We start from the raw sequence: 27377 nt of genomic DNA on the forward strand, positions 1-27377 counted from the left end.
AGTGCATTTCTTGCAACATCCTGTTAAACCAATGGATCAATATCGAAGAGAAAAGAATTAAGAACAAACCACATGCTTTCTGTTTACTTTTAAGTCCCATCGCCCAACTCATATCTAGTGAAACAAGAAAAATCCCCTGCCGTTTCTTGATATTCTTCCACACCTCAACCCCTAAAAAAAAAAAAAACAATAAGGCCCTCCGACCCACTTGAATGCCAACTGCAGACATGTTTTGATATTTTACTTCAACGACCATCTGCCATCCCTGCCAAGCCTCTCTCTCCGTGACATAACGCCATAACCATTTCCCCCATAGAGCTTGAATAAAAGCAAATTTCTAATCCCAAACCACCCAACAAGCTTAGGGTGCATACCTTAGACCACCAAACAAGTTGCAACTTTAATTCATTGTCAATTCCAGATCGAAACTTCTTTAAAAAAAATTATAAGATAAATTTACTAATGAGCAAAAGGTGTTACCAAGTACATAGGAAGTATACATTAGAGACACCTAGATAGAAAGAGTAAAAAGGCCATTGAATTTAGAGAAGGCGCCGAGCAAAGTACCATGTCATGGTAAAGACTCATGAAAACTCAAAAATTTTCAGTATATATAAAGAAACAAAAAGTTCAAAAACTAAACTTGTCATCACTGGCTCTACAATAGTTTGACTAACAACTTGTTCCAAATCATAAGCCATTTGTGAAACATGAAATCCATCGCAACAATAATTAAATGCAAAAGTTTCATACAGCATGTAGTTTAGTAGTATCATGTGTAGTTGTTAGGATTCAATGCTTTCACAATAAAAATATGTGAATCCTTAGCAGTATTAGAAATAGACCTGGAAAACCATGTGTCAAGAACATCTGGATCCTGATATATTTCTGCATCTTTTCCATACTTCTGAAAAGCTTTCTCACGAGCTTCATCAGCACTCCTTGCAACGATATATTCTTCTTCACAATCCTTTCCCACAATGTACCAAACAGGTATGCGGTGTCCCCACCAGAGTTGTCTGCTTATACACCAGTCCTTAATATTTGATAGCCAGTGATTGTAGATCTGCAACAATAACAAAATCATGTTAAAGATAACCAATGGTATGAAGGTACCCTTATTAAACATAGATGTTTTTGTGTGACAATTGTTTTTTAAAAAAATCCATCATCTTCGTTATTAAATTTCTAAGAGAAGCCATACTCAAATGGTGAAGCATTGGAGATCAAGGCAGAAGCTGCATAATTTAGAAATAACAGTAAAATAAAACTAAAACAGCCAACAGACAATACGAAGAGAAAAGCTTTCTAGTGCACTTCAAATGCACGAAGACAGATATATGTGCATAACAATACCTTCTCAAATCTTTCAGGAATAATGCTTAATTCTCTTTTTTCAACTGCAAGAAGAGCTTTCTCCGCCAGGGGCTCCATGCTAACAAACCACTGCCTGCTAACTAGTGGCTCTATTATCTGGTGGAGGAAGGGGGGAAGGGGAAAAAAGAGTAGGGAAAATACAACATGAGAAGAAATTCACAATGGAATGGCTATCCATTATCTAGATGAAATTTTCAAATTAGTAAACTAAAGCAACATCTCACTTCTCCACCACGTTGGGATCTGGGAACTCGTAGAGTGTGCGGTTGCTTTTTCACAGCCAAGCCCGTCTCCTCCAGATCTGCCCACAGCTTCTTCCGGGCCTCAAACCGATCAAGGCCACTATTATTATAAATGTCAATGTCATATGTTAGGCACAGCATAGAAAGCTTTCTCCAATATGATGCATGTATAGCAATCAAATAAAGCTAGTTTAAAAGATTACCAGTATAATCCAGCAACCTCGTTAAGTGTCCCGTCCTTGTTCATGACATTAAGTATTGGGAGACCAAGCTTTCTTGCTAGAAGATAATCATTATGATCATGTCCAGGGCTTATCTTCAGCACACCAGTTCCAAAGTCTTTATCAACTTGCTGTCAGACATAGCAGGAAAAAGTAAACTAGAAGAAATTGCTAACCAGGAGTTATATGAAATTAGTGTAAGGAATAAGAGTATGAAAATTACAAGTATACATCTACTTAGCAAAATTTGACAAACCTACCAAGCATTCATTCTCCAGGAATGTTAATGATCTACATTCTATTTTCTAGGAACCAAAAGAGGGCCATAAAACAATTATGACTTTTGAGAACAGGAGAGCATCAGTAATCAAGGGATTGAATCAGAAATGTACGAATAAGTAAAATTCAGACAGACTTGAAATTCAGATTACTAATGACAGCATTTTCCTTAAGAGTCTCATAGAAATTTCAAATGCCTAGAACAAGGCAGTGGGGCCCACTTACTGTGAAGGAAGCTCCATTAAAAGAAAAAAAACTTGGCACAACCTCCCCCAAGATGTTGGGGGGGGGGGGTTCTATGAATGGATTTCTACTGATTCAAATATTGCCCTTGTACTATTGTACCAGCACAGTGCATATACCAATCGAAATAAGTAAGAAACTTCAGGAATACTTAGCACCATATCCACAATGAAAAAATAAACTAATTACGGAATGATCTTCAAGCAAAATATTTTCCAGAAGCTTTTACCCTGTCAGAGATGATAGGGACATGGCGGCCATATGTCATAGGCACAATCGCCATCATACCTATATACTTGGAATATCGATCATCCTGCAAAAGTAAACACATATAGCATGCTCATGAAGTAGAACAGCAAAAAGTGCAAGAAAGAAAGGAGGAGGGGAGCATACAACTAGTATATGATTTCCACGCAAATGTCAAATTTTCAAGCATGGTGGATGACTTCATCTACCCAGACACTGGTATAATCAAGAATTTTATTTCTGATTTACTACTACGTAGACTTGATTGATGAAAGTAAAAATAAATATTGTGTTGTTTAGATAAATAAATAAAATAAATCATGAAAAAATTCTTAAAAAGAGCCAAATCGGCACAAAGTACAGTACTCTTGAAATGATTATAGGAAACAATATTGGTCAAAACTAGGGATGTAATCGGTTCGGTTCAGTCCGGTTTTGGACTTACTGGTGAACCAAACCGAGACAAGTCGGTTTTGGAATTCTGAAAACCAGAACCGGCTGGTTCACCACGGGAACTGCTACTTTCAGTTTTCTCGGTTGTTTCCAATTTGGTTCAGCTATACAGAGGTTATTCGGATTTGGGCTTTCTTGTTGGACTGGTTGGGTTTTCTGACCCAAATGAATAATTTTTTTAGCCCAAATATGAGTTTTAGAGCCCAAAACATTATTTTCAGCTAAAAATACCATGAATATAACTAAATAAATGCTCAAAACAATTAGCCACAACACACTAATTAGTCTAATTACAACATACATATAATAATGCCTAAAAGACCTATCAAAAATGCACATAACAACATTCCAAAAGGCTAAAAGCCTAAAACATGCACATAAGTTAATAAGTTATAACCAATTTGCATGAATACATCATCTAATTAATAAGTGCTATATATTATACTAATATGTGATATATATTACATATGATAAGTTTGATAAATATTATGTTGTATGTACAAAGTCACAACAATATATACATACACATATATACATACATATATATATATATATGTTACTTATCAAAACATTATTAAAAATGTAAGTATGTAACCTAGAATGTAGCCTAATATATAAGGATAAACAATAACATGTTAATAACTTAATATTAAAATTAATGAATAAGAGTGAGTCTATATCAAGGAAGCATAAATAATAAGATTAGACTTTCATGCTATAATTATTAAATTTATAATATACATAATATATATAGCATATATAGCATATAATATGCATAATATAAAGCAATTAACTATATATATAATTTGGTTCGGTCCCGTTTTCATGATTCGGTCCCCAAAACATGAAACCGGACCAAACCGATTTTCATGAAATTTCAGTCTAGGGAACCAAAACCAACCAAACCGGTCGGTACGGTTTGGTCGGTTATTCTTTCACCCCTAGTCAAAACGGATCAAAATAATCCAAAACAGACAACACAGGCCCATATTCGACTCAGTAAAAAATACTTCTTATTCTTACAAAAGAAAAACAGGGACATACAAATTTCCAAACAAAATGCAATGTGCATGGATTGCACACAAATTTTAGTTTCAGTGGTAGATGTGCAAGAAAAGCTGAGAGTATATTCCACTGTCACTTATAAGGTCTTATTTGCAATATTGCATTAAAATAATATCCATATGTTTGCAGTAAAACTGATTTGTTTCTAATCCACTTCAAAACATCTACATTCTTATCTTCAGTTATAATTCAACCTACTCAACCATTGCACAAATCTTGTGTCAGCCACTAACTCAGAACACATGACAAACTTTTAACTCCAGGAAATATTCCAGTAAGTACATACAAAAAAAATCCTAGTAAAGTAGCTAAATAAATCATTTAAAGGGGGCAGAAAATAAAGATTTGAACCACAGGTTTGAGATACATCCAGGGAAAAAGGAAAGTTCTGAATCTCAGGTTTGAGATTATATACTGGGACAAAGGCAACTAATCTTGATCCCAAGGACAGAAAGTGACAAAGCATACCTTCACCAGTACAGATAGTTTAAGACCACAATGAGAACCACAATGACAATCATATAAGCAAAGCATAAGCTCCAAACACCTGGCCCATTAATCTTATTATTGAAAGTGCAAGCCTGCAAGGCAAACGAAGCTATCCTACCTTTGGATGCACTGCAATAGCTACATCACCAAATAAAGTTTCTGGACGTGTTGTTGCTATTGTCAGATAGTCATTACTACAAGACAAAGGAAAATAATATATGAATATACTAAAGAGGCTGTGTAAGTGCATAAAACATAGCTTGTTTAAGATATGCAACAATTATAGCATTCGAAAGTTTATAATTACAAAGAGAGCACAATAGAACAAAGGTTATAGTTAAAAGATCATATTGAAAAAGTTCTGGCTTAAGCACTAGCATTCGGCCTATAAATGTTTATTGGAAACCTGACTCATGTCTGATGAAAGTTCACTGAGAGAAAATCTGGCAGAGGCCATCTGTGATCAGATTTGGCAAGAAGTTATCCATGGGGAATTTATTCAAAAAGCTCCAAGAACAGAAAGATAGGGCTAGCCTGTCTCGGATTTGGGAAGAAAGCAATATGTGGTTCAGTGACAGCAATCTGATCTTCCGTCCATAATAGATTAACAGGTAGTCAACTAAGTTGAAACAAGGTGCATAACATCAGCCATATGCGAGACTTGTCCCAAGTGCATTTAGGCAAAAGAGTAAATTGCTCTTCCATGCAGTCCATCACAGAAAGAACTGATGCACAGTATTGTTTGGGATTCTAATAGACCATGGGAAGGTGGAAGCCAAACTTGACAACATGTTTCCTTCCAATCTGTTTTGAGGATGATACATGCCAAAAATATACACATGCATTTAAAAAAAGTTCCTGTTCATGGCACTATAGTCATTTCACGGATATTGTATCCAGAGAAGTGCTATAGCTACAAAGAGACTTCAAAAAAATAAACTCACAAACTGACGTGGCTTCATCTGATACATTATATCTATTTTACAATAAAAGTAAATTTATAATCTGATATACCACATAAAACCACGTCAGTTTGTGAGTTAACTTTTGTGAAATCCTTTTATGGCTGAAGCATTTCTGTTGTAATAATAGTACTACTAACGGCAGTGTCGTTATTTAGATGTGTCATTTATGCAAGTACAAGCAAAAAGTTTGGAGGGTATATTTCTCTGTTTTCAATCTTATTTGAATTGATATGTATATATGTAGGATCAGGTCAAATTAAGGGCTAAGATTTAATCTACTTGGGTTTTAGGGTTGAGTCTTCCCATAAACAGAAGTTCTGCACACAATCAGCCAAATTTCTTTCTTTTCCACCCTAGCCTCTGAACAACCAAAAACCCCAAAATAGGCATACTCCACCAAGAAACTTGTGGTCTGTTTTCTTTAAGAAAAGTCTTCCTTCATCTTCTTATCGCATTTGATTTTCATACCATACTCAGTATATAACTTCAACCTCCTTCCACAGTCCAAAGTCCTAAAACCAACAAATTTGTAAGCCTAACCCCCTCCCTTTATTCCTTTTGTTTCCCATAATTCTGTGCAACATAGTCTCATTCTCCACAAAACAATTATCCGCACTTTTCTAGCATCACATTCCCACTTGTCTATCCCTGTGTTTATCACAAAGCCCCAAAATCCCAAAACAGGCACACTCCACCAAGACACCCACAGCCCATTTTTCTTCAAAAACATAACATCATCGCTTTTTTGTCCAGTATTTGTTTTCTTTTTTTTTATAAGAGAAATTTTATTGATACGAATGAAATAGGCATAGCCCGTGTACTTGTCCAGTATTTGTTTTTACACCTTTTTATAAATAAATCAATAATATTATTTATAACAAGCTATAAGGGTAGTAAGTACCCAAGTATACAAGGCATATACACGAGAGACACCTAAACAACAAAAGAAAAAAGAGCAAGAAAAACCTGAAAGCTAAAAAAACAAAAAGAACATGCACATTCATTCAAATCCTTTTTTCATAAGCCATCCATTCAAAGTACTGGATCGGATCAAGTTACCATCATTGAAAAAAATCAGGCTTTTGCCTCTAAAAGAAGCATTTTATCTTGACTTGTATCAGAAGGGTCTTTATTTTTGGAATCCATAACAGTGAAACAGCCTTTGCCATATAAATCCAATAAGATGGGCTTTGACAACTTCCCCTCCTTCAGCCTCAAATCTTTTACCCAACACCGACCCACCATTATCATTGACTAAGCCCAAAAAATGTGGGATATTAAAATCATCTGATTTTTTTTTTTTTTTATCAGTAAAAGATAGATATTATATATATAAATGAAATAGGCATAGCTCATGTACACAAGAAGTATACATAAGAACTCCTAATTACATTCTAAGGACGATAAATTAAAGTAAAAGAAATCCTGGACATTATCCCCATGTAATACAATAGTGGAAAACCAACACATTAAAGTGTGGAGAAAAAAATTCTTCAACTTGGTCGTAGTGCGTTCCTTATCTTCAAAGCACCGCGCATTCCTTTCCATCCAAATGCACCACATAATACACAACGGAATCATCTTCCACCCTGCTGCCACTTGATGGCATCCTTGCATCTTGGACCAACAACCCAACAAATCCACCACCCTCATAGGCATAACCCAAGCAACATCTACCCTTAAAAAGATATCATCCCACAGCACCCTTGTTACCTCACAATGCAATAAGAGATGGTCCACAGATTTTTCATTCTTCTTGCACATGTAGCACCAATCCAACACTACACATCCTCTCTTTCTCAGGTTGTCCGTGGTCAATATCTTCTCAAGAGCAGCACTCTAAACAAAAAAAACTACTTTAGAAGGCACCCGAGACCTCCAAATATTCTTCCAAGGGAACGGCGTAATATCAAATTGTGTTGTCAGGATGCTATAAAACGCCTTAACTATACATAACTTGTGGTTATTAGACCTCCACTTCAAACTATCTCGCTGTGCCAAAGGAATCTCCGTGGAATATAGTAAGCTGAAAAATTCTGAGACAATAGGTAATTCTCAATCATGTAAATCCCTGTTAAAAAGAATATTCCATTGATGTGCACCATAAGAAAATAAACGCACGTCCGCCACTGAAGCCTCCTTATTCACTGCAATACGATATAAGGCCAGAAAAACCCTTTCCAAAGCATGGTCTCCACACCACACGTCCCTCCAAAATCTAATTCGAATGCCCTCACCAACTACAAAGCGAATTTGGTTTGCAAAACATGGTCATCCCTTCTTTATATACTTCCATAAACCCACCCCATACGCCCCTCTCACTTCCTTAGAGCACCAACCACCAGAAGCGACACCATGTCTAGAGTCAATAATATCCTTCCACAAAGATCCCCCCTCCAACTAATATCTCCAAAGCCACTTTCCCAATAATGCTTTCTTAAAAGTTCTCAGGTTACACACACCCAAACCCTCATTCACAAGTGATGCACATACCGTCTTCCATCTAACCAAATGGAATTTCTTCTCTTCCCCCATACCTCCCCATAAGAACACCCTAAAGAGTTTATCTATATTGTTCGCCACCCCTACAGGCAAAGGAAACAAAGATAAAAAATAAGTTGGGAGATTAGTGAGATTACTCTTTATAAGAGTGAGGCGAACCCCCTTTGATAAATACATATGTTTCCAGCTAGCCAACCTTTTCTCTATCTTCTCCACTACCCCATCCCATATAGCCCTATTCTTAAAGGTTGCTCTCAACGGAAGTCCCAGGTATTTCATTGGGAAATAGGACACCTTACCATCCAGAAGACTTGCTAAGCTGATGATATTAGAGACCGCACCCACAGAAACTATCTCAGACTTGCCCAGATTCACCTTTAACCCTGACACAGCTTCAAAGCAAAGTAACAATGCTCGTAGAGTTTGGATCTAGCTTCTATTCGCTTCACAAAAGACTAACGTATCATCTGCAAATAAGAAGTGTGAAATGATAATAGGGCCACCAGAACCATTGCCCACCTGAAAGCCCGATAAGAAACCTCCCCCAACTACAACCTGTACCATCCTACTTAAGGCCTCTATAACTATAACAAAAAGAAGAGGAGATCAGGGATCTCCCTGCCGCAATCCCCGCGAACTATCAAAAAAACCAGCAGGTGTGCCATTAACCAAAACTGAAAACCGGGCTGTTGAAATACAATGACGCATCCATGCAATCCACCTATCCCCAAAACCACATCTCTCAAGCACATATAAAAGAAATTCTCAATTCACATGATCATATGCTTTCTCCATGTCAAGCTTGCACAAAACACCTGAACCTCCCTCCCGTATTCTGTAATCCAAGCACTCATTTGCAATAAGTACTGAACCAAGGATCTGTCTCCCTCGAATAAATGCATTCTGGAACTTGGATATAATGTGTTCCAACACCGGGCTAAGTCGGTTAACAAGAACTTTTGAGATAATCTTATATACACTACTAACCAGACTTATAGGCCGAAAGTCTTCAATAATCAAAGCCCCGTATTTCTTGGGAATGAGAGCAATAAAGGTCGCATTAAATGATTTTTCAAACTTTTGAAAAGCGTGAAATTCACTGAAAACCTGCATAACGTCACCTTTCACAATGTCCCAACAAGTTTGGAAGAAACCCACTGAAAAACCATCGGGCCCCGGCGCTTTATCCTTTGCTATGCCAGATATGACCTTGTAAATTTCATCTGATTTTGGGCATTACAAACTGTCAAGCCCGCACCAACCCACCTAGATCTTGGGCCCACCATATCTATCTTTATAACTTCCATCAACATGTTTAAGAAGTCTACCTCTTCTCCAATCTGCTCCAACTGGATTCTCAATTTATGGAAATTTCAACCATATATCTTCCTAGCAGAATCACCCAATATAACTTCAACAGCACGATTATTGGGCCGAGTAACAATGGGCAAATGGCTATGGAGATATCCCACCCATTTTGAGGCGTGTGATGGGAAAGTGTTGCTCTTGTATATGACCCGTGTACTTGGGCTTTTGCCTATTCCTACGATCAATAAATTCTTATTTACCAATCAAAAAAAAACTCCAGTATTCAAGGTTATCCATAAATCATGCTCCCCACAATTATTCTTAGTTTCCATTTTTCAGTAATGCCCGGAAACTGCCTTGATCCCAATAGCACCCCACATAACAGCTCCATTCATCCTGGCGAGCATCTCGTTTTGGCACAATCATCGAAGGAATAACTCATGCTACTTGAAATTGAATTTCCAGGAACCTGACATTCATGAGGCTCTCCATCACAATCGTTGAAAAGCTTATTTAAAAAATAACACACAAACAGAGACCTTAACTCATATGCGAGTCCTTTTCAGCCCCTTCCTTTCCTTCCGGAACAACTATGGACCCCAACAACCTCCATCACCCAACTCTGCTAGAGCCAAATGCTGGCCGTGAATCCCAACAACCCTTTCACCTGAAGTAGGAAGCATGGTGGACGATAGCCACCTGAGACTAACTCCACTCAATGATACTGCCTAAGAAATCCCTCTGCTAATCTCATAAATACGAATTACTGATATAACATCAGCTACTGGTAACAAAAAATTCCTTGATTCTACATTAAAACAAAAAGAAAAGCTCAAGTAATAAAATTAAGAAATTGAGCATTAAAACTGGCAACGATCATAAAATTCCACAATACCATATCTCATTAAACAAAGACAGATAGTATATTCATGGCTGTTTTTCTCTATTTACCAACGCCATTTTTAATCAATGTCTTTTCATACCATGATAAACTCAAAAAAATTAAATTTCTATAGCCCCAAGCTTTAAAACCACAACTTTGCAAGCCATTAGCCTCCATATACACAATAGTATGGCAGGTTCCCAAATGGCCAATTCGGTTTCACCAATTTTATACTTTATTTAAAGGTTGACCCATGAGTTTTAATTTCCTAAATGTTGCCAACTTTCCAACACTATTTCCTGCTTAGAAGGTATTCAAAATTTTGTTGTTTATAATCCTAGCACAAGTGTAATCTCTACATTATCCGTTATGGACAAATTCAGTTCCTTGTGCATAAGCAATCCTACCTTCACAAATGCAAAATCAGTTCACATGCCAGTTAATTTCACCCAAATAATTGCCAATTCATCATTTCAAATTGATGCAACCAAAAATGGCTCACTTAACAGCAAGTATTTGAATTATATATTCTAGGATCATATTGACAAAAGCTTAAAAAGAAGTTTCTGATATCTACCTTCCAGCAACACGATACTTGATATGGTACAGAGTACCGGATTCTTCAGAATACTCAACTTCCTATGCACAAAAAGTAAAGGCTCACTACTCATGTCGAACGGTCTGATATAAACTGTAATATAATTAAAAAGTGTCACCAGCATGAAATTAAAAAAAGAATAGAAAGGAATTTACCAAATCCGAAACTGCAGTCTGCAAATTGGGAGACCAGTTTACCAAGTAAGATCCTGAAACAATACCAAAAAAAAAAAGGTTGAACCCCGTAAACATTATGAAAGAGAAACAGGTTAACTTCAACCATTTTGAACTATAATTTGTTCGTCTCTGTCACCATCAAGACATGGTAGAGATTGCACCAATAAGGCAACTGCATCCATGGATTAGCCGCCTACTAATTATTTAGGTCATTTTTTACAGTAACCCATCCTTTGCTGTTTCACATCATATAAGAAAAATTATGTCCGTATGAAAAGACGAAAGAAATACAAATCATCGCAAGAATTCGCAGAGTTAGAGCTACATATCAACAAGAAAAAGGAAGTGATAGACACTCATTGTCTCTGTTGTGAAACATGGAGAAAACCCACACCAGAGGGAAAATAGTTTGATCAACTAAAACTCTTACTCTATTCATTATTGTTCCAATATATATGTGTGATATATACACACTGACATACAATTGACGATTATCCCTCACAAGTTATACATATTACAATAATGCCCTCTAACTCTCAAGTTGGGGCATATATATCATATAAACCCAGCTTGAAACAAATAAACTTTAACCGACTATGACACACGGGATTAGTAAACACATCTGCAAGTTGATCAGCAGACTTCACAAAAGATGTAGAAATGTCACCAATTAGTATCTTATCTCAAATGAAATGATTATCAATCTCTATGTGTTTAGTCCTCTCACGAAACACAGGATTAGAGGCAATATGCTATCACAAAATAACTGTAGTGGAACAGGAGCTAGAAATCCAATCTCGTGAAGGAAATGTTGCAACCATGTCAACTAACTAGTAGTGTAAGTCATTGCCTTGTATTCAGCTTTTGCACTAGAATGAACTACTACTATTTGTTTCTTACTCTTTCATGTAACCAAGTTACCTCCCACAAAGGTATAGTATCCAATAGAAGATCTTCTATCTGGAGGAGACACTGCCTAATCAAAATCTAAAAAAGGCTTCAATTCTAAGGTGTCCATTTGGCTTATACAACAAACCAAGGCCAATAGCTCACTTAAGATAACTAAGAATATGGACTACAACATCCCAATGTGAGACCCTGGATGTTTCCAGAAATCGACTTACTACACTCACTGCATAGAGATGTCAGATGTAGTGATGATAAGATAATTCAATTTTCCAAAAAGTTGTCGATACGTACCTAGATCTTCAAACAACTTCCCTTCTTCATTCAAGAATTTACGATTCGGATCCATAGGGGTGTCAATAGGCCGTGCACCCAACAAGCCAGTTTCTTCCAATAGGTCAAGTACATATTCTCTTTGAAATAAGCTAATACCCTTTTTAGATGTGCCAACTTCAATCCCAAATAAGTATCTAAGCTTGCCCAAATCCTTTGTCAGAAACTAATCATGCAAAAATTGTTTCATCTTGCAAATCCTAGCTGAGTCACTCCCGAAAATTATAATGTCATCCACATATACAACCAACAAAATATGACATGCATCACTGTGTAGTTGAAATACCGAATGGTCTGTTTGACATCTATGAAGACCAAATGCCAACACAGCATCAAAAAACCTTCCAAACCATGCTCGATGGGATTGCTTCAAAGCATATAGTGCCTTTTTTAACTAGCTTACAGCACCTCGATACACCCCCCGAGCAACAAACCAAGGAGGTTGCTCCATATAACCTTCCTCATACAAGTTGCCATGTAAAAATGCATTTTTAACATCAAACTAAAATAAGATTCAATCTTTTTTTTTTTTTTTTTTTTTTATAAGTAGGGTCAATCTAAATTAGCTACAAGAGAGATCAACACTCGAATAGAAGAGATTTTGGCAACCGGGGTTAAGGACTCTTCGTCATCAATGCCATAAGTTTGAGTGTAACCCTTAGCAACCAAGCGAACTTTCAGACCTTCCCCAGAATCATAAGAATGGAATTTGACTGTATACATCAGGTTGTTTACCAGGTGGTAGTGTAACATCCCATGTCCTATTATGGTGAAGAGCATTCATTTCCTTCTTCATTGTTGTCCTCCACTTCGGATTAGATAGAGCATCCTGGAGATAAAGCATGACAAGAAACGAACTAGCTAATTGGGTGTTGAGTAACACAAGAACGAGTACCTCTTATGAGAGCAATAGGCTGAGAATCTAAAGTACCAGGTAACTTAGGATCTAAAGACATAAACGAGGATGGAGGCATGGGAGCCAGTGGATGCAAGCGACACGACTAAACCTGTAGAAGGAACGGTGGAAGGCGCTGGGGAAGAGTGGGTAAGAGTAGATGAAGATGAGGAAGGAAGAGCAAGAGTAGGTAATTGTGGAAGATCACACTCACCAATCGAAGATGTGTCCTATAAATAGGGTATGGACTCAAAGAACGTGACATCAGCACTAGTGAAGTAGCGTCTAAGAACGGTACTGTAGTAGCAATATCCTTTTTGAGTCCTGGAATAACCAACAAAAATACATTTGGTAGCACGTCGATCAAGCTTATCAAAGTCTGGGCCAAGGTTATGAACATAACAAACACACCCAAAGATTTTTGCTGAAAGAGAAAATGAAGGAGATGTAGGGAATAAGATGGAGAAAGGAAAGACACCATCAAGGATTGATGAAGGCATGCGGTTGATAAGGTGACAAGCAGTTAGTACGCCATCACTCCAAAAACGTTTAGGAACATGCACATGAGGTAAAAGTGTTCAGGTCACATTCTAGCAAACGACGATTTTTGCGTTCAACCACACCGTTCTGTTGGGGGCTATAAGAACATGGGTTTGATAAACAATTCTTTTATTACTTAAGTAGCAAAGGAACCAGATTGATATTCTTTGGCATTTTCGGAACGTAAAACTTGAAGTTTTTGTCCAAATTGGGTTCTAATTTCTTTCCTAAAAATTTGGAATATGGAAAAAAGTTTAGATTGTGCCTTCATAAAAAACAATCATGTCATACGAGAATAATCATCCATAAATGTAACAAAATACTAAAATTTGTTTGATTCAATATTGATTGGTCCCCATACATCAAAGTGAATCAACTCAAAAGGACTCAAGACTCGAGAATCAACTCAAGGTCCAAAATGCACCCAATGGTTTGCTAAGTTGACACGCTTCACAAGGAAATGAAGATGCATTTCCAAGACTCTTAATCTAACATTTCAAAAGGGAAATGGAAGGATGACCAAGGCGACAATGCCATTCAAAAGCAGATGATGAAGAAGATGTGAGAGCTCAAGTGGGTAAATGCTTGAATTTCAAGACAATACAGGCCACCAGCTTCATGTCCCATACCAATCTTCTTCCCTGTCTTGAGATCATGAAAGATACATAAAGAGGGGTCAAAAGTCACTGAACATTGGAGATTTTAAATTATCTTACTAATGGACAACAAACTATAGGGGAAACCAAGAGCCAAGGATATAGAGTCTATGAACTTAGTGGATACTACCCTTAACGAGAGAACCATTAGCAAGAGTAACACTCTTTGAAGATTTCATAGTATCTTTTTTATTTATAAGTAAAAGATTGTATTAATAGAATAGACATGGCCCAAGTACACAAGATGGTATACAAGAGGAAATGCCTATCTAGGATGAAGAAGAGGAAACAAAAAAACCATGCAGGTCTAGACCATTAAAATCTATAGAATAGGAATAACGTTCTAACAAAAAGAGATCTAAGATCCTCAAAAGATCGCTTCTTGTCTTCGAATGTCCTGTCGTTTCGCTTCTGCCATAAGCACCATAGAATACAAATAGAAACCATCTAAATTAAATAAGGAATCAGATAAACTGGTCATATGTTCATTAGCTCCTGAATCGATGATCCATGGATCTTGAGTGGATGAGATAAGACATGTGGACGTCGTACCTAATTGGGCAAGAGTAGCTATGGAAGATGAAGAAGCCTGTGTGTGAGACAAAAGCTGAGCATACTCATCACCCGGTATGCCAATCACATCCAAACCTAGAGGTGGGTTGGAGCTAGCTGATGGAGAGGTAGTATCTTGATAAATGGCCTGATTAGCAGGCCCAAATGGTCTAGCATGTAAATCCCAACAATAGTCTACCGAGTGATTACTACGACCACAATGAGTGCACTTACAAGATTCACAACCTCGACTGCAACCACCCTTAGTATCACGTCCCCCACGTGCTACCACCACGACCTCCACACCCGACAAGAGCAACATTCTGACTCACATAAGAGGCAACTAAAGAAGATTTCTCACCACTCTTATCAGAAGACAATTACGATCCAGGTCCAGACAACGTGGCATGTTGAAGCCGAGAGAACACATCAGGAAATGAGGGAAGCCCATGCGGGAAGACAATTGAGTTGGGTTTTGGGTCAATCAAGTGACTACGTAGACCCTTGCCCTTCAAAAACACATCAATAGATTTTGACCAAAGCATATAGTTCTTTACATTCAGTTTTACTATGAAGTCATAGCCACATTAAAGCTTGATGTAAGACCCAAACCAAACACTCCCACAGCTCAATGTTGCCAGCGACAGATGGCCCTTTTGGTCGACGATGACGACAAGAAACTTACCGAGAGGCACAGAGAATGAGGGCGAGTTCAAATCCGACAACCAATACCAGATACGACACCAAAAAACACCGAAAACAGTGTGAATTTGAGTGGTCCACCAGAGAAATTCGTTCCGGCCACTACCAGCGGCACCGCCACACCACTAGCCACCACAAAAAGGTCCGGCAACCACAACCGGCCCCTACCAACTGAAAACCAATGGCACGAAATACATCAAACCACCACCAACCGACGACAATGCCGACACTTTTTTTTTTCCCTTAATGTATGCAACAAACGGGGTGAATTCAAACTTGCAAAAGAAATCAACAAATTTGCAGACAACCACAAGCACTCTAATACATGTTGTGAAACATGGAGAAAACCCACACCAAAGGGAATACAATTTGATAAACTAAAACTCTTACTCTATTCATTATTGTTCCAATATATATATATATACACTAACATACAATTAACGATTATACCCTCACAAGTTATATATATTACAATAATGCCCTCTAACAATCTTAAAAGCACGGTCTTATTGTTATGTATAGGTGTTTTATGTATAAGAAGCATGGGGAATCTGTGGATCATTTACTTCTGTATTGTGAGGTGGCAAGGGCTTTGTGTGATGGAGTTTTAGGCCTCGTTTGAATTTAAAACCCACCTCAACTCATCTCATCTCATCATTACAACTTTACAAATTCTCACACAAAATATAATAAACAATTCAACTTTTTCAAAACCCAAAACAACTTTCCCAAATTCCAACACAAAATATAATAAACAAAATTTTATTCTACTATTTACAAATCATCTCAACTCATCTCTGAATCCAAACCACTCCTTAGTAGAGCTAGGTTGGCTTGGGTGATGCCTTTGAGAGTGGTTGATCTTCTTGCGTGTTGGAATAGTGCTCTCAAGTGGATGCAACTTGAAAGATGGTTCATTTGTGTCTTATGTGGTATATTTGGTTGGAAAGGAATGAGCGGTGTTTCAATGATAAGGAGCGAACTTTGGAGGAACTTCAGAATTTTTTTTGGGCACTCTTTATTGTTTTGGTTTTCTGCTTTAGTGATTAAGAGAGCATCTGTTCTTGACCTTTTGTTGTCGCTTTCTGCTTCTTAGAATGTATTTAGGTGTTTTCTTTTGTATACTTTCTGTGTACATGGGCGTCGCTTGTTTCATTTGAATTAATAAAATTTTCTTTCTTACTTATCAAATGATCATCCCTTAAATATAATCCAGAACGAACAATTCAAATAGCAAATCAGCTAAGCTCCATGTGTTTGTGTTTGTAAGGCCAGAGTTAGTGAACACTCCTCATGTACTAACACTCTGGCCATTTCTTCCTACAAATAAATATTATCTCTCAGAAGAAAAAACCAAAGGGCACAATGAACAAACACCCTTCCAATCTTGAGGCATCCTATTAGGAGCCTCCTAGTTTTCAGTTTTTCTAATACTACCCTCTGGTGAGAAAGAAGCATTTTCTTTTCCTTTTTGTTCCCTACATTCAATATTACTTCAAAAACTTGTCTCCAACACGTCACAAAATTAGTGGTACAGAAACCATGTGTGCATCATGTTAACTTAAATGGCAAAAGAGACACGAGGACTTGATAAAATCATTAACGGAGCAAAGGGGGCAAGTTGCAGGAACTGAAAACAAAGGAAGGCCCTCAAAGATGGAGAGGGTCTTACTGCACTTCATCCAAACAAAAACAGAAAAGGTTCAAAGCAGAAGTGCACATCGTGCTTTTAGCCAGCTTATAAGAAAATAAAAACATAATTCATGAAGATTAGTCCGGAACTACATTTTGTAGAGTGCTGTTTTTAACATACTAGTAGGAAGAAACTAAAAATTAAAGAAAAAAAAACATCAGCATTTCAAACCCTGCCACCAAAACCGCCGTAGCATAGATCTATAATAGAAAGATAAAGTGTAATACCTTGATAGATTAAGCCTTTCTCATGAAGCCTGACAAATGCCTCGATTACAGCTCCTGCACAAGGTAAAAGGCGTGATCTCAGCAAGTATGGCACTACAAAGAATATGTACTCAAGTCCAGATGTTACGTCTAGCAATAAATGCATTAATTATTGAAGAAGGCTACAGAGGCATTTAGAGCTTACTACTTATATGAACAATAAAGCATTACCAAAACTAGGACCATGCAACATCACCTAACACCATACATGTTACATATCATCCAAAATAGTAGATCAACCACATCACATATACACTTTCTATAGTGGCTATAATTCTACTCAAAAGAGAAATGCCTTACGACTTAGCTGTTCATCAAGGGTGAAGTGTTCTCTAGTCCAATCACAAGAAGCACCAAGTCTCCTAATCTGGTTTGCGATGGTTCCACCAAACCTGATATATAATAAAGCAAATGAAGAGTAAACAAAAATACAAATAACAAAAATAGAATCAAAACTCAGATTATTTCAAACTAAATTGTAGCAGAACATTAATAGGCACCAAAATTATACATCAATAAAAAAAAACAGCCAACATCTACGACTATGCATGTCCTTTAACTGACAAGTCAAAGAAAATAACTAACTGAGCCAATGATAATTTCATTTTTAGTAGTCGATTTAGCCAGTACTGTTGCAGTGTTCTACACGACGCTGTGGATAATTGGCGTGTTGGAAAGGGAGGCTTGGTTGTCACAGAGTGAAGCATTGTGGAAGATGATCATGTGTTGTTTATTGTGGTGTTCATGGAAAAAAAGAAACAACCAGACCTCGAGGATTTGTTTTTCAAAATCCTTAACCATTATATGATTGCTCAGTTTGGGCTTTCTCTTTCTAGTTATAAATTTTCTTTGCTCCTTTCTCTTTTTCTAGTTAGGTGTTTCTCATATATATGACCAATCAAAAAGGTGTTTCTCATGTATATGACACATGTACTTGGCAACATATCTTTTGGTAGTTAATAAATTTTAACGTACTAAAAAATAATTACATGCTCCAAACTTAAAAACTAACAACTTGAAAACCCAAGGCCTAACAATCAAATTTCCATTTATATAGAATTGCTGCACCTATTGACTTTCTTCTGTATCCTTATTCTCTAGAGTCAATTTAACGGTTGATCTTCATTGCACATCTTCAAAGAGAAATAAGTTCTGCATTATGATTTCGATGTAAAATTTATCCAGCTTCTGCTAGAAATAGAATTCCTACTAAATTAATTACATTATCCCCACAAAAAAATAACCCTCCGTCGTTTTGCAAAAACAATTTCTATCATCATTAGACAAAAGTGGTGGGAAGAACCCACTGAGAACAAGTAATTACCTACTTAACATTTGTAAATCAATTGGTAAATGCTTAATAGAAATTTTTAAAATGAAAGTGCCACCTAAAGGAGGACAAAGGTTCACAGTGTGCTGGTTGTGTCAAAACATTAATAGAAAGAAAGTTTATACATTTGTGCACTAGGTGTGCTCTACTTTTTTTTCATTGGGGAAGTTCTCTTTCTCATACCTCAAGAGAACATAATTGTAGTTAGTGCACTCAAGCGTTTGGCTTAACTGGAAATAGTAAATCAATGCAAGCATATACAAGTCCAGCCGCACTTAATCAAAGTAACATAGATGGAAGAGAACATAAATAACTGAAATTAGGAAGAATATGTACTTCTCTTTCCACTCCCAAACTCTGTTTGTGAACTCATCTCTGCTCAATTCAACTCTTTTTATTCCTTCAGATGCTAGCATTCTTTCCACTACCAACTGGGAGAAAAATAAGGAAAAAAATTAGAACAAGAAAAGAAAGGAATATAATAGCTTCAGCAAGAAATTTCAGAATAAAAGAGTTTTTTTGTTTTTGATAAGAAATTGAAAGGTAAAAGAAAGTGATTAAGACAACAATACATAATATTTGAGGTAGATAAGGAATCTTATTGACATTTAAATATAAGATAGGGATAAAAGGAAAATAAATAGACATTCCACAGAAATGTAAACTCGGTTGAAAGATGATATAACTACAGAAGTTCCTAGTGCAGACACAAACCTGAGTGGCAATACCAGCATGATCAGTCCCAGGAAGCCAAAGTGTTGGTCTTCCTTTCATTCGATGATACCTAACCATAATATCCTAGTAGAGCAAACCATGACATAAGAGAAAAATATCATTACTGGAAAGGTAACAAGGTGATATGCAACACCAAGGCATAGTACATTCATGATATCTAACCAAATACAATCAGCTGATTACACTGATATCAAAAGGGTATTCTTAAGAATTTATGGACCTTTTTGTTAATCAGTAGTATGGTGTTCATACATAACAACTGAAACTGACTAAGAACATAATTGATTAACGAAACAAGAACAAGAAGCATCAGAAGGCTTAATGTTTAAACATCACTAGTACATGATGCATAAAAAAATAAAAATAAAAAAGAGAGAGAGAGAAGAAAAGAAAACAATTTATTTTAAGATTGATCTCAATCCAAAATAATCATAAAATGATTTCCTCCATCCTTGGCCTTCCAGAAAGAGCATGAACTAAAAAATTAGCTGATCTTGACCCCTCAAAAGATAACAAGGTGTGGGAGAAAAAGATACTATATTACGAGTAAAATGAACAGATTGGTCACCATACTAACACACCATTAAGAGGTTGGTCAATATAAATTAATAAAAGTAATTGAAGATCTCCATATATTTTCAAAGAAAATAAAAAATAAGTAGATAGATAAAGAAAAGCTAAGGGAAGAAGCAAATTTCAGAAACATGGACAACGTGACTCTTGATAGCCAAAGCTTAATTTTGTTTTTCGATAAGTATAGCCAAAGCTTAATTTGAGCTCGAAAAATCTAAATCAGAGGTTTTTCTGGAGCACCTAAGTTGGTAATAAATAGTAGGGCATAGCGGCACTGCCAGTAATGAATGAGCCTTGAATAAGTTGTCATCTACTGAACTCCTTTCATATTTCTTGAACAGTTTTATCATTAAAATCGGTGAAAGATACAATCATCACCAAACTCATCAAGATTCATACCCCAATCATTCTTAGTTTCTTCCCTAAGGTTTTGATTCAAAAAATCCTATTAGGTAAAAGCCTTGTCACATTCATTACTAGTAATTGATTGAATCATTGTAAGTTTAGATGTAGAATACCAAAGAGATGAAGAAGGATGCTTTACGAGTGTTGTTAACTTTTTAATAGGTTAAATTATCCTTTGAGTGGAATGATTATTATAAAGCTACTTGATTTTATGATGTACTCATGTAAACAACTATTTGACTTTGTGAATGGACAGCAATTTGTAAATCCACAATATGATTTTCTGTTTAATACACGGACCACCTTCTAGATTTTTCTGTAGTACTTGTTATTTAAGACAAGGGGATCTGCTATAGACATTATTCATGGCTGTTATGGAAGCTCAGAGTAAGATGGCGTCAACCACAATGGATAGAGGGATTCTATTTGGTTTCTCGGTGATGTTAAGGAGTATAGAGAACTTGTACTTTGTAGTTGATTAAGATCAATCTAGTAGCTGGGAGAGTCCTCTGAATCTGTCACAGCCATAGGTGAGCAAAACCGTTGTGTTATTCTTAATGAAAATTTCAGAAAACAGCAACCTATCAGCTCTTATTGCAGTTGTCAATAAAAGATGTCCCCAGTTTCAAAACCCTAGTCTGCTTCACCCTTTTCCTCTTGCGGCTGCCACTTGATTGGTCAGCAAATGCAGGGTTTATCCATAATATCAAATGCTACACCCTTGGGTCGTTACAAGTGGGACTTAAGTAGTGCCATCTATGATGAAATGGCCTGATGAAGATGTCAAGGATTAAGGATTTAATGGGGGTGATTGTAACACCCCGAATTTAGTATAGGATGATGGTGAATGAGATCCTATTGCTTGCAAGGGAGAAGTTCTTGCCCTCTATAATGATTCCAAGCTTTCCTTGTGTTTGTGAACCATGGGGAGGATGGTGTACGAATGAGGTAAGTGGGTCATATGGGGTGAGACTATGGAAACACATAAGAAGAGGATGGGACACATATTCAATAAATATTCATTTTGAGGTGGGTTATGGGTCAAAATCAAATTTTGGCATGATGTACGATGTGCCAATAGGACACTGAAAGAAGCTTATCCATAATTCTATGGCATAGCAAGAATGAAAGAAGCTTCAATTGCATACCTCTTAATCCTATCTCATGGTATTCCCCAATGGAACATTATATTCTTCATAAATGCATAAGATTGGGAAGTTGACGCTTTCTTGGAGTTCTATGACCTAGTGTACTCTACCTGTATAATAAGGGGAGTTGAAGACAATATCTTTTAGTGCCCTTCTAAGAAAGGAAAGTTCACAATCCACTCCTACGATCAAGCCATGAGCACACACAACACAAATCCATTCCCATGGAAGAATATTTAGAAGACAAAAGCACCCCTGAAGGCAAATTTTTTTTTTTTTATGGACGGCTTCATTAGGGAAGATCCACACAATAGACAACCTACGGAAACATCACATCATAGTCATGGATTGGTGTTGTATGTGCAAAAAGAGTGGAGAGTCCTAGATCATCTATTACTTCATTGTGAGATTGCTACGACCTTGTGGAATGACTTCTTTGCTCAGATAGGATTAGCTTCGGCAATGCCAAAAAGGGAATCGATCTCCTAGCTTCTTGGCAAGGCATCTGGGGCAACCCTCAGATTGCAACAGTGTGGAATATGGTCCCAATATGTCTATGGTGGTGTAGTTGGAGGGAGAGGAGCAAGAAGCATTGAAGATTGAGTGCGGTCAATGGATGAGCTTAGAAATTTATTTTTCACTACTTCGCTTCATTGGTCAATTGTAATTGATTTTAATGGCATGTCTTTTCATGACTTCCTTGTATCACTAAATGAACCCGCATAGGCGACACTCTTGTATGTCCCGTATACTCAGGCTTTTGTCTATTTCATGATCAATAAATTTTTTGTTTATCAACCAAAAAAATAAATATTTTATAACTCTTGCTTTCTTTTTATTTTATTTTATGTTTTTTTTTTTTTATATATACCATGATCTTTACAATTGTGTGCTTTACCAATCAGGCGCACACTTGTGCTTTGCACCTGTAGATCACCTTACTTAAGTGAGCCTAGCACTTTCACCACACTATATGTAAGACATGAAAAACTCATGTAATGAAATTAATGAAAGAAATTATGATAATAAATTAATTCATGGTTTATCAATGTTTTTATTTAGCCAGATGATGAAGCTTGGTTTATCGATGTTTTTATTTCAAAGTCTATTAGGTTAGGACTGTAGGCCTATAATATGGATGTTATGTTTTTTCCTCTAGTCATTGAATGAAGACAGATATGAAAATTATAGCAGCTATTGCTTTATGGATTGCATTATTAACTACTTCCATGGTGTAACGTCAAGGAACTGTGTGAAGCTTAGGTTTGTCTTTCTCATCCATGTTTTATCCTTTGAAATCCCAAAAACTTTTCCAGCAGCCTAAAAATTAAGACCCATACTTTCTGTAAAGCCCAAATCTTCAAAACCCTAAGCTACTCAATCCTTACATGATCCATAAGCAGAATAACGTTTTACACATATCCATTTACAGGTACTGTTAACCAGTATTTGGTCTACATCAAAAAATAATACCACAACTTTGTATCTGCATGCTACAATCAGAAAAGAAAAATGTTAACAGAATCATAGTGCAAGTATGAAGCAGTGGCTTGATGTATATATCACTCGTGCCTCATAGTTCGATGTAGGTCAGGTGCATAATCAAAGTTTGTATGAATTGAAATAAAATGGTATGTATTTAAATGGAGAGAAGTGTTAGGTCTACAAAGACAACTACATAAAGAAAGTTTACAAACTAACGTGGTTTGATGTGGGACATCAGATCTACCTTAAAAGAAAAAGAACTTTACAACTTGACGTACAATATCAAGCCACTTTAGTTTGTAAAGCAACTTTTTGTAAATCTCTTTGTGGACCAAGCATTTCGCTAAGATGGAATTTAAATTAATAGTTCAAGAACTTAAAAGCAATTCACAACCTCAAGAGTCACAAACATTGCATGTCCCATGTGCAGTGAACCAGTAACATTAGGAGGTGGCATTGAAATCACGAATGGATCATTTCCTTGATCAAATTTTGGCCGAAAATACCCTTGAGACTCCCACCTAATATCCAGAAATTACAATCAACACATCATAATCATGATATTATGTAACTGAAAAAAAAAAGTTAGAAACTACTTCAAGAACCAGTCCAAAGTCCAGACCATTTTAGAAATGTGAAAATGCAGTCAATACCCCACTTGAGGACTCGTGTAAGCAGCAACATGATAACCAGCACCCAGCCATGGAATAATTAGGAAATAGGAAAAATTCAGCACACGCACGCACAGGTCAAGGTAGGATGAAGATGAGATTTTATAAGGTCTAAGACCTGTTTAAAAACATGAGTAAGCCACTTGAAACTAGTACAAATATTCTGAGACCAAGTCATGGTTTTACAAAGCCCACATTCTATAGAGACAGAAAGTTATCCTTTTTTATTAAATGTAATTTTAAGTTACCAAAAAAACAAGTGCCTCTGCATTTGTAAGAGGTGGAAAAACACATAATGCTGGATTACACATGAACTGCAGCTCCATACAGCACTAAATCAACTGCTACAGACTCTATATACTTTTGCGAAGAGTTGTAGCCATGGTATACTGGCTAGCTTCTGAATATGCATATATAGCCAGCTCATGAAAATTAACGTCACTTATTAGGAAACGTATCAGGCTCCACAGATCCCTGATAAAAGTAGTAAATAAACTTAGTTCTCTTCGAGCATGAAGTAACAATCCATGCCTTTATAACTTGCCTTGAAAAATAGCATGGGTTATTCCTCCTTTATAGTTGCTAAAATAACAAAATTGTAATTATCAAAAGAGAGTAAAACAACTACTTTTGACCAGTGTTGGAAAAAGCATGCATAAGAGCAAAGTGCCAAGGCCGATCGTTTATAAAAAGAGAAACACATTTACAAAGGCACAAATTGGGCATACTTTTTTTGGTGGAGCTTAAAGTGCAAAAAAGTTCTGATGCAGTTTTTGAAAAAAAAAATATATATATATATATATACACACACACACACATAAATGCATATAAAAGATATCTTTTACCCATTACTATTTGTTTGGACCATTACTTTAGATGAATGAGGATTACGAATCTTTTAATGACAATGCTGACAATACAATGCATAATGATGAGGATGATAATTTACTATGGGAAGTTGGCATAAAAATCAACATCAATAATTCTTGTGTCTTGTCGGTCATTGAATTTAAGTTTAAGGTATGTTTTGAGTCAACATGTACTTTATTTTGATTATGGCTATCAATATCATGGTCATGAGTATTTCATAAAGCACAACAGAATTATATAAATGAGACATATAAATTAGATGTGATTAATTGATCACTTGAATGTATGCTGCATAACTCTCTTAAGAAATTACTAGGCTAAATATATTACCATCTTGCTTTTCTGAAAACTTCTTATTCTTTTACTAATATTTCATCATACATTAGCTTTGAGAAAAATTGTTTCAATTAAACTAGGCACAAGCACAAGCTCTATGCCTAGGCTCTAAGGAGCGTTTGCACTTGAGTACACCAAGCGATTTAAGTTTGATGTACAAAGTTTGTTAGAGTTCAATTAAAGTTAAACAATATATTAGTATTCTAAAGTTTGGAAATTATCTTATTTTGTAAGAGATGAAGTTGGGGGCATGAAGGATGGAAAGACTAGAGACATGGGGAGTTAAGAAGTGCAGATAGTAAAACTTTACCTCTACATAACAATAATAGTACAAAGCTTGATTTTTTTAACGGGCAATCCATTGAATATTTGACATTCCAAAAAAATGATACTAGGATTGAAAGATTAAAATTACATATATCAACTATTCAACAAAATTATCCAAAGGTACTAGAGCTATATAGCCCATTCAATAATGCTTATAAAATTTTGGGCTAAATGACACTTCCATCAGCAAAAGAATGAGGTTACAATGAGGTCGTGCATTCATATCCCATTCGATGCATGTATAGGAGCCAAAAAATTGGAATTAAATTTAAAATTATAAAATAGAGTTTGAGGCTTTCAGGTAGCATAATAAGAATGAATAAGAGTCCTCAAATATCAAGGATCCTAGTGTCCCTGTATCTTGATACGAACAGCATCCCCAAACATGAAACCAATTCCATGGAACTATGGTCAGTAGAATACACTTGATTTCAGTGATTATCTAATAATCATCAATATTTCCTTTAAAAAAATAAAGGTCTGGCGCATTTCAAGTTGCACTAACTATTTATGACTTATGGACTAATGCAAGGTGGACACGGTATGTTTCAGCAGTAAGATTTAATTTCACTTGGCGGAATAAATATTCATCAACTAGAGTCAAGAAACAGATATTAAAAGAGAAACTATGAGAGCAGAAATCAAGGGAATTATCAAAATCAATTACTCTCAACGCATACAGAATAAAAGAATAATCAAGAGTTCAAGCACATATCTAAGCAAGGGCCGTAACGAATTTTAATTTTATATATAAGATAAAGGTCCCTACTGAAAAATGAACTACCAATTGTATATCCGTTCCTCTGAAGTAAAATCAAATGACTTTGCCACCTCTGGAGAAGTAAACACGCCATTCTCCGTTGCAGCAGCTGAAATGTCATAAAATAATTACTACTATAAATTAGGCTCCAAGTTTGATACAAAACTTTCAAAACAGTGTCTTAGATCCAACAAAATCTCTTACCATTCAGGGAGAATGTAAAGAAAATATAAGAAACAAAATCTAAAACAAATAATAATAAAAATAAAAAAAATTTGAAAACTTTGGCAGCAAACAACGAAAGATTTCAAACTCGATTCATGTCTCTTCCAGTTAAATCTTATCAGGAAATAGCCCTCCATGCATTTGGCCTCGCACCTGAAAGTGGGACCGTAATGGCGCCCTTTCATAATGTGGCCACTCAACCAACAAATATAAAATTCAAGTTTTCACTTCCCCTGCTTCCTTAGCCATCTCACGTATTTGACCAAATTTACTTTAATGTTCAAATACTATAGTACCGAGTTCAACTCAAACAAAAGTTTTCACTTTCTCGAAAACCAAACAAAAAAAGCGAGCATTGCTAATACAAGTGCGTACCTGCTGCAAGAGGCCTAATTCTGAAAGGACTGAAATGCCAGCGAGGGAAAAGTTTAACGCCGCGGCGAGGTTTGGAGAAAAGAAGGGGATTGAGTCTGTAAGAAGCAGAAGAGCAGTATGGAGAGAAGAGAGGCGAACTGGAGGAAACTAACGTATGAAGCATCATGCTGAATAAGAAGAAGTAAAAGAAATGAATGGAAGAAAGAAAAACCCTTAAGAAAGAAGGGGGTGCAAAGAGTATTATGGCCCGGCGGTTTTCGGTTCAGTGGTAGAGAATTTGCAGACGAAGCAGATGATAATGATATTCCGCGAGTATTCTATCGATACACACACTGAAACGAGTCGGGCTTTTTCCTTTTCTATAAAGTGAATTGATTGATATTGTTTTTTGAGTTTAATAAATGAATTATTCGTAACTTAAGGATAACAGTTGGGATTCATAAATAAATAAATTGATATAATTTTATATAAGTTAAATAAAATATTATTAAAATATTTTTTTAATATTATTATTATTTTAAAATTTAAAAAAATTAAATTATTTATT

The 27377-nt window shown here is 36.2% G+C and overlaps 1 protein-coding gene across 1 annotated transcript; it reads right to left on the bottom strand.

The window, feature by feature from the left end:
- Positions 1-772: 772 nt before the first annotated feature.
- On the bottom strand, positions 773-27161 carry LOC118348017 (valine--tRNA ligase, chloroplastic/mitochondrial 2-like). The gene is made up of 15 exons (XM_035688741.1): positions 26831-27161; positions 26255-26339; positions 23661-23787; positions 19635-19718; positions 19257-19351; positions 17891-17982; positions 17552-17605; positions 11027-11079; positions 10851-10912; positions 4734-4809; positions 2592-2675; positions 1823-1971; positions 1602-1719; positions 1357-1473; positions 773-1066 (listed from the first exon to the last, which is right to left on the bottom strand). Exons 1-15 carry the CDS (start codon positions 26994-26996, stop codon positions 773-775), a joined length of 1656 nt encoding a protein of 551 aa, XP_035544634.1. The 5' UTR covers positions 26997-27161.
- Between the last annotated feature and the right edge of the window lie 216 nt (positions 27162-27377).

This window comes from Juglans regia, chromosome 3, assembly GCF_001411555.2.
Source record: "Juglans regia cultivar Chandler chromosome 3, Walnut 2.0, whole genome shotgun sequence".
Classification (NCBI taxonomy): domain Eukaryota; kingdom Viridiplantae; phylum Streptophyta; class Magnoliopsida; order Fagales; family Juglandaceae; genus Juglans; species Juglans regia.

Coding starts and splice junctions, on each gene's coding strand:
- LOC118348017 (XM_035688741.1), bottom strand. CDS start 26,996: ATGATGCTTCATACGTTAGTTTCCTCCAGTTCGCCTCTCTTCTCTCCA. Junction 19,352..19,634: donor ATGCTGGTATTGCCACTCAG/GTTTGTGTCTGC, acceptor TTTTTCTCCCAG/TTGGTAGTGGAAAGAATGCT. Junction 11,080..17,551: donor GAAAGGCTTAATCTATCAAG/GTATTACACTTT, acceptor GTATTGTTTCAG/GATCTTACTTGGTAAACTGG.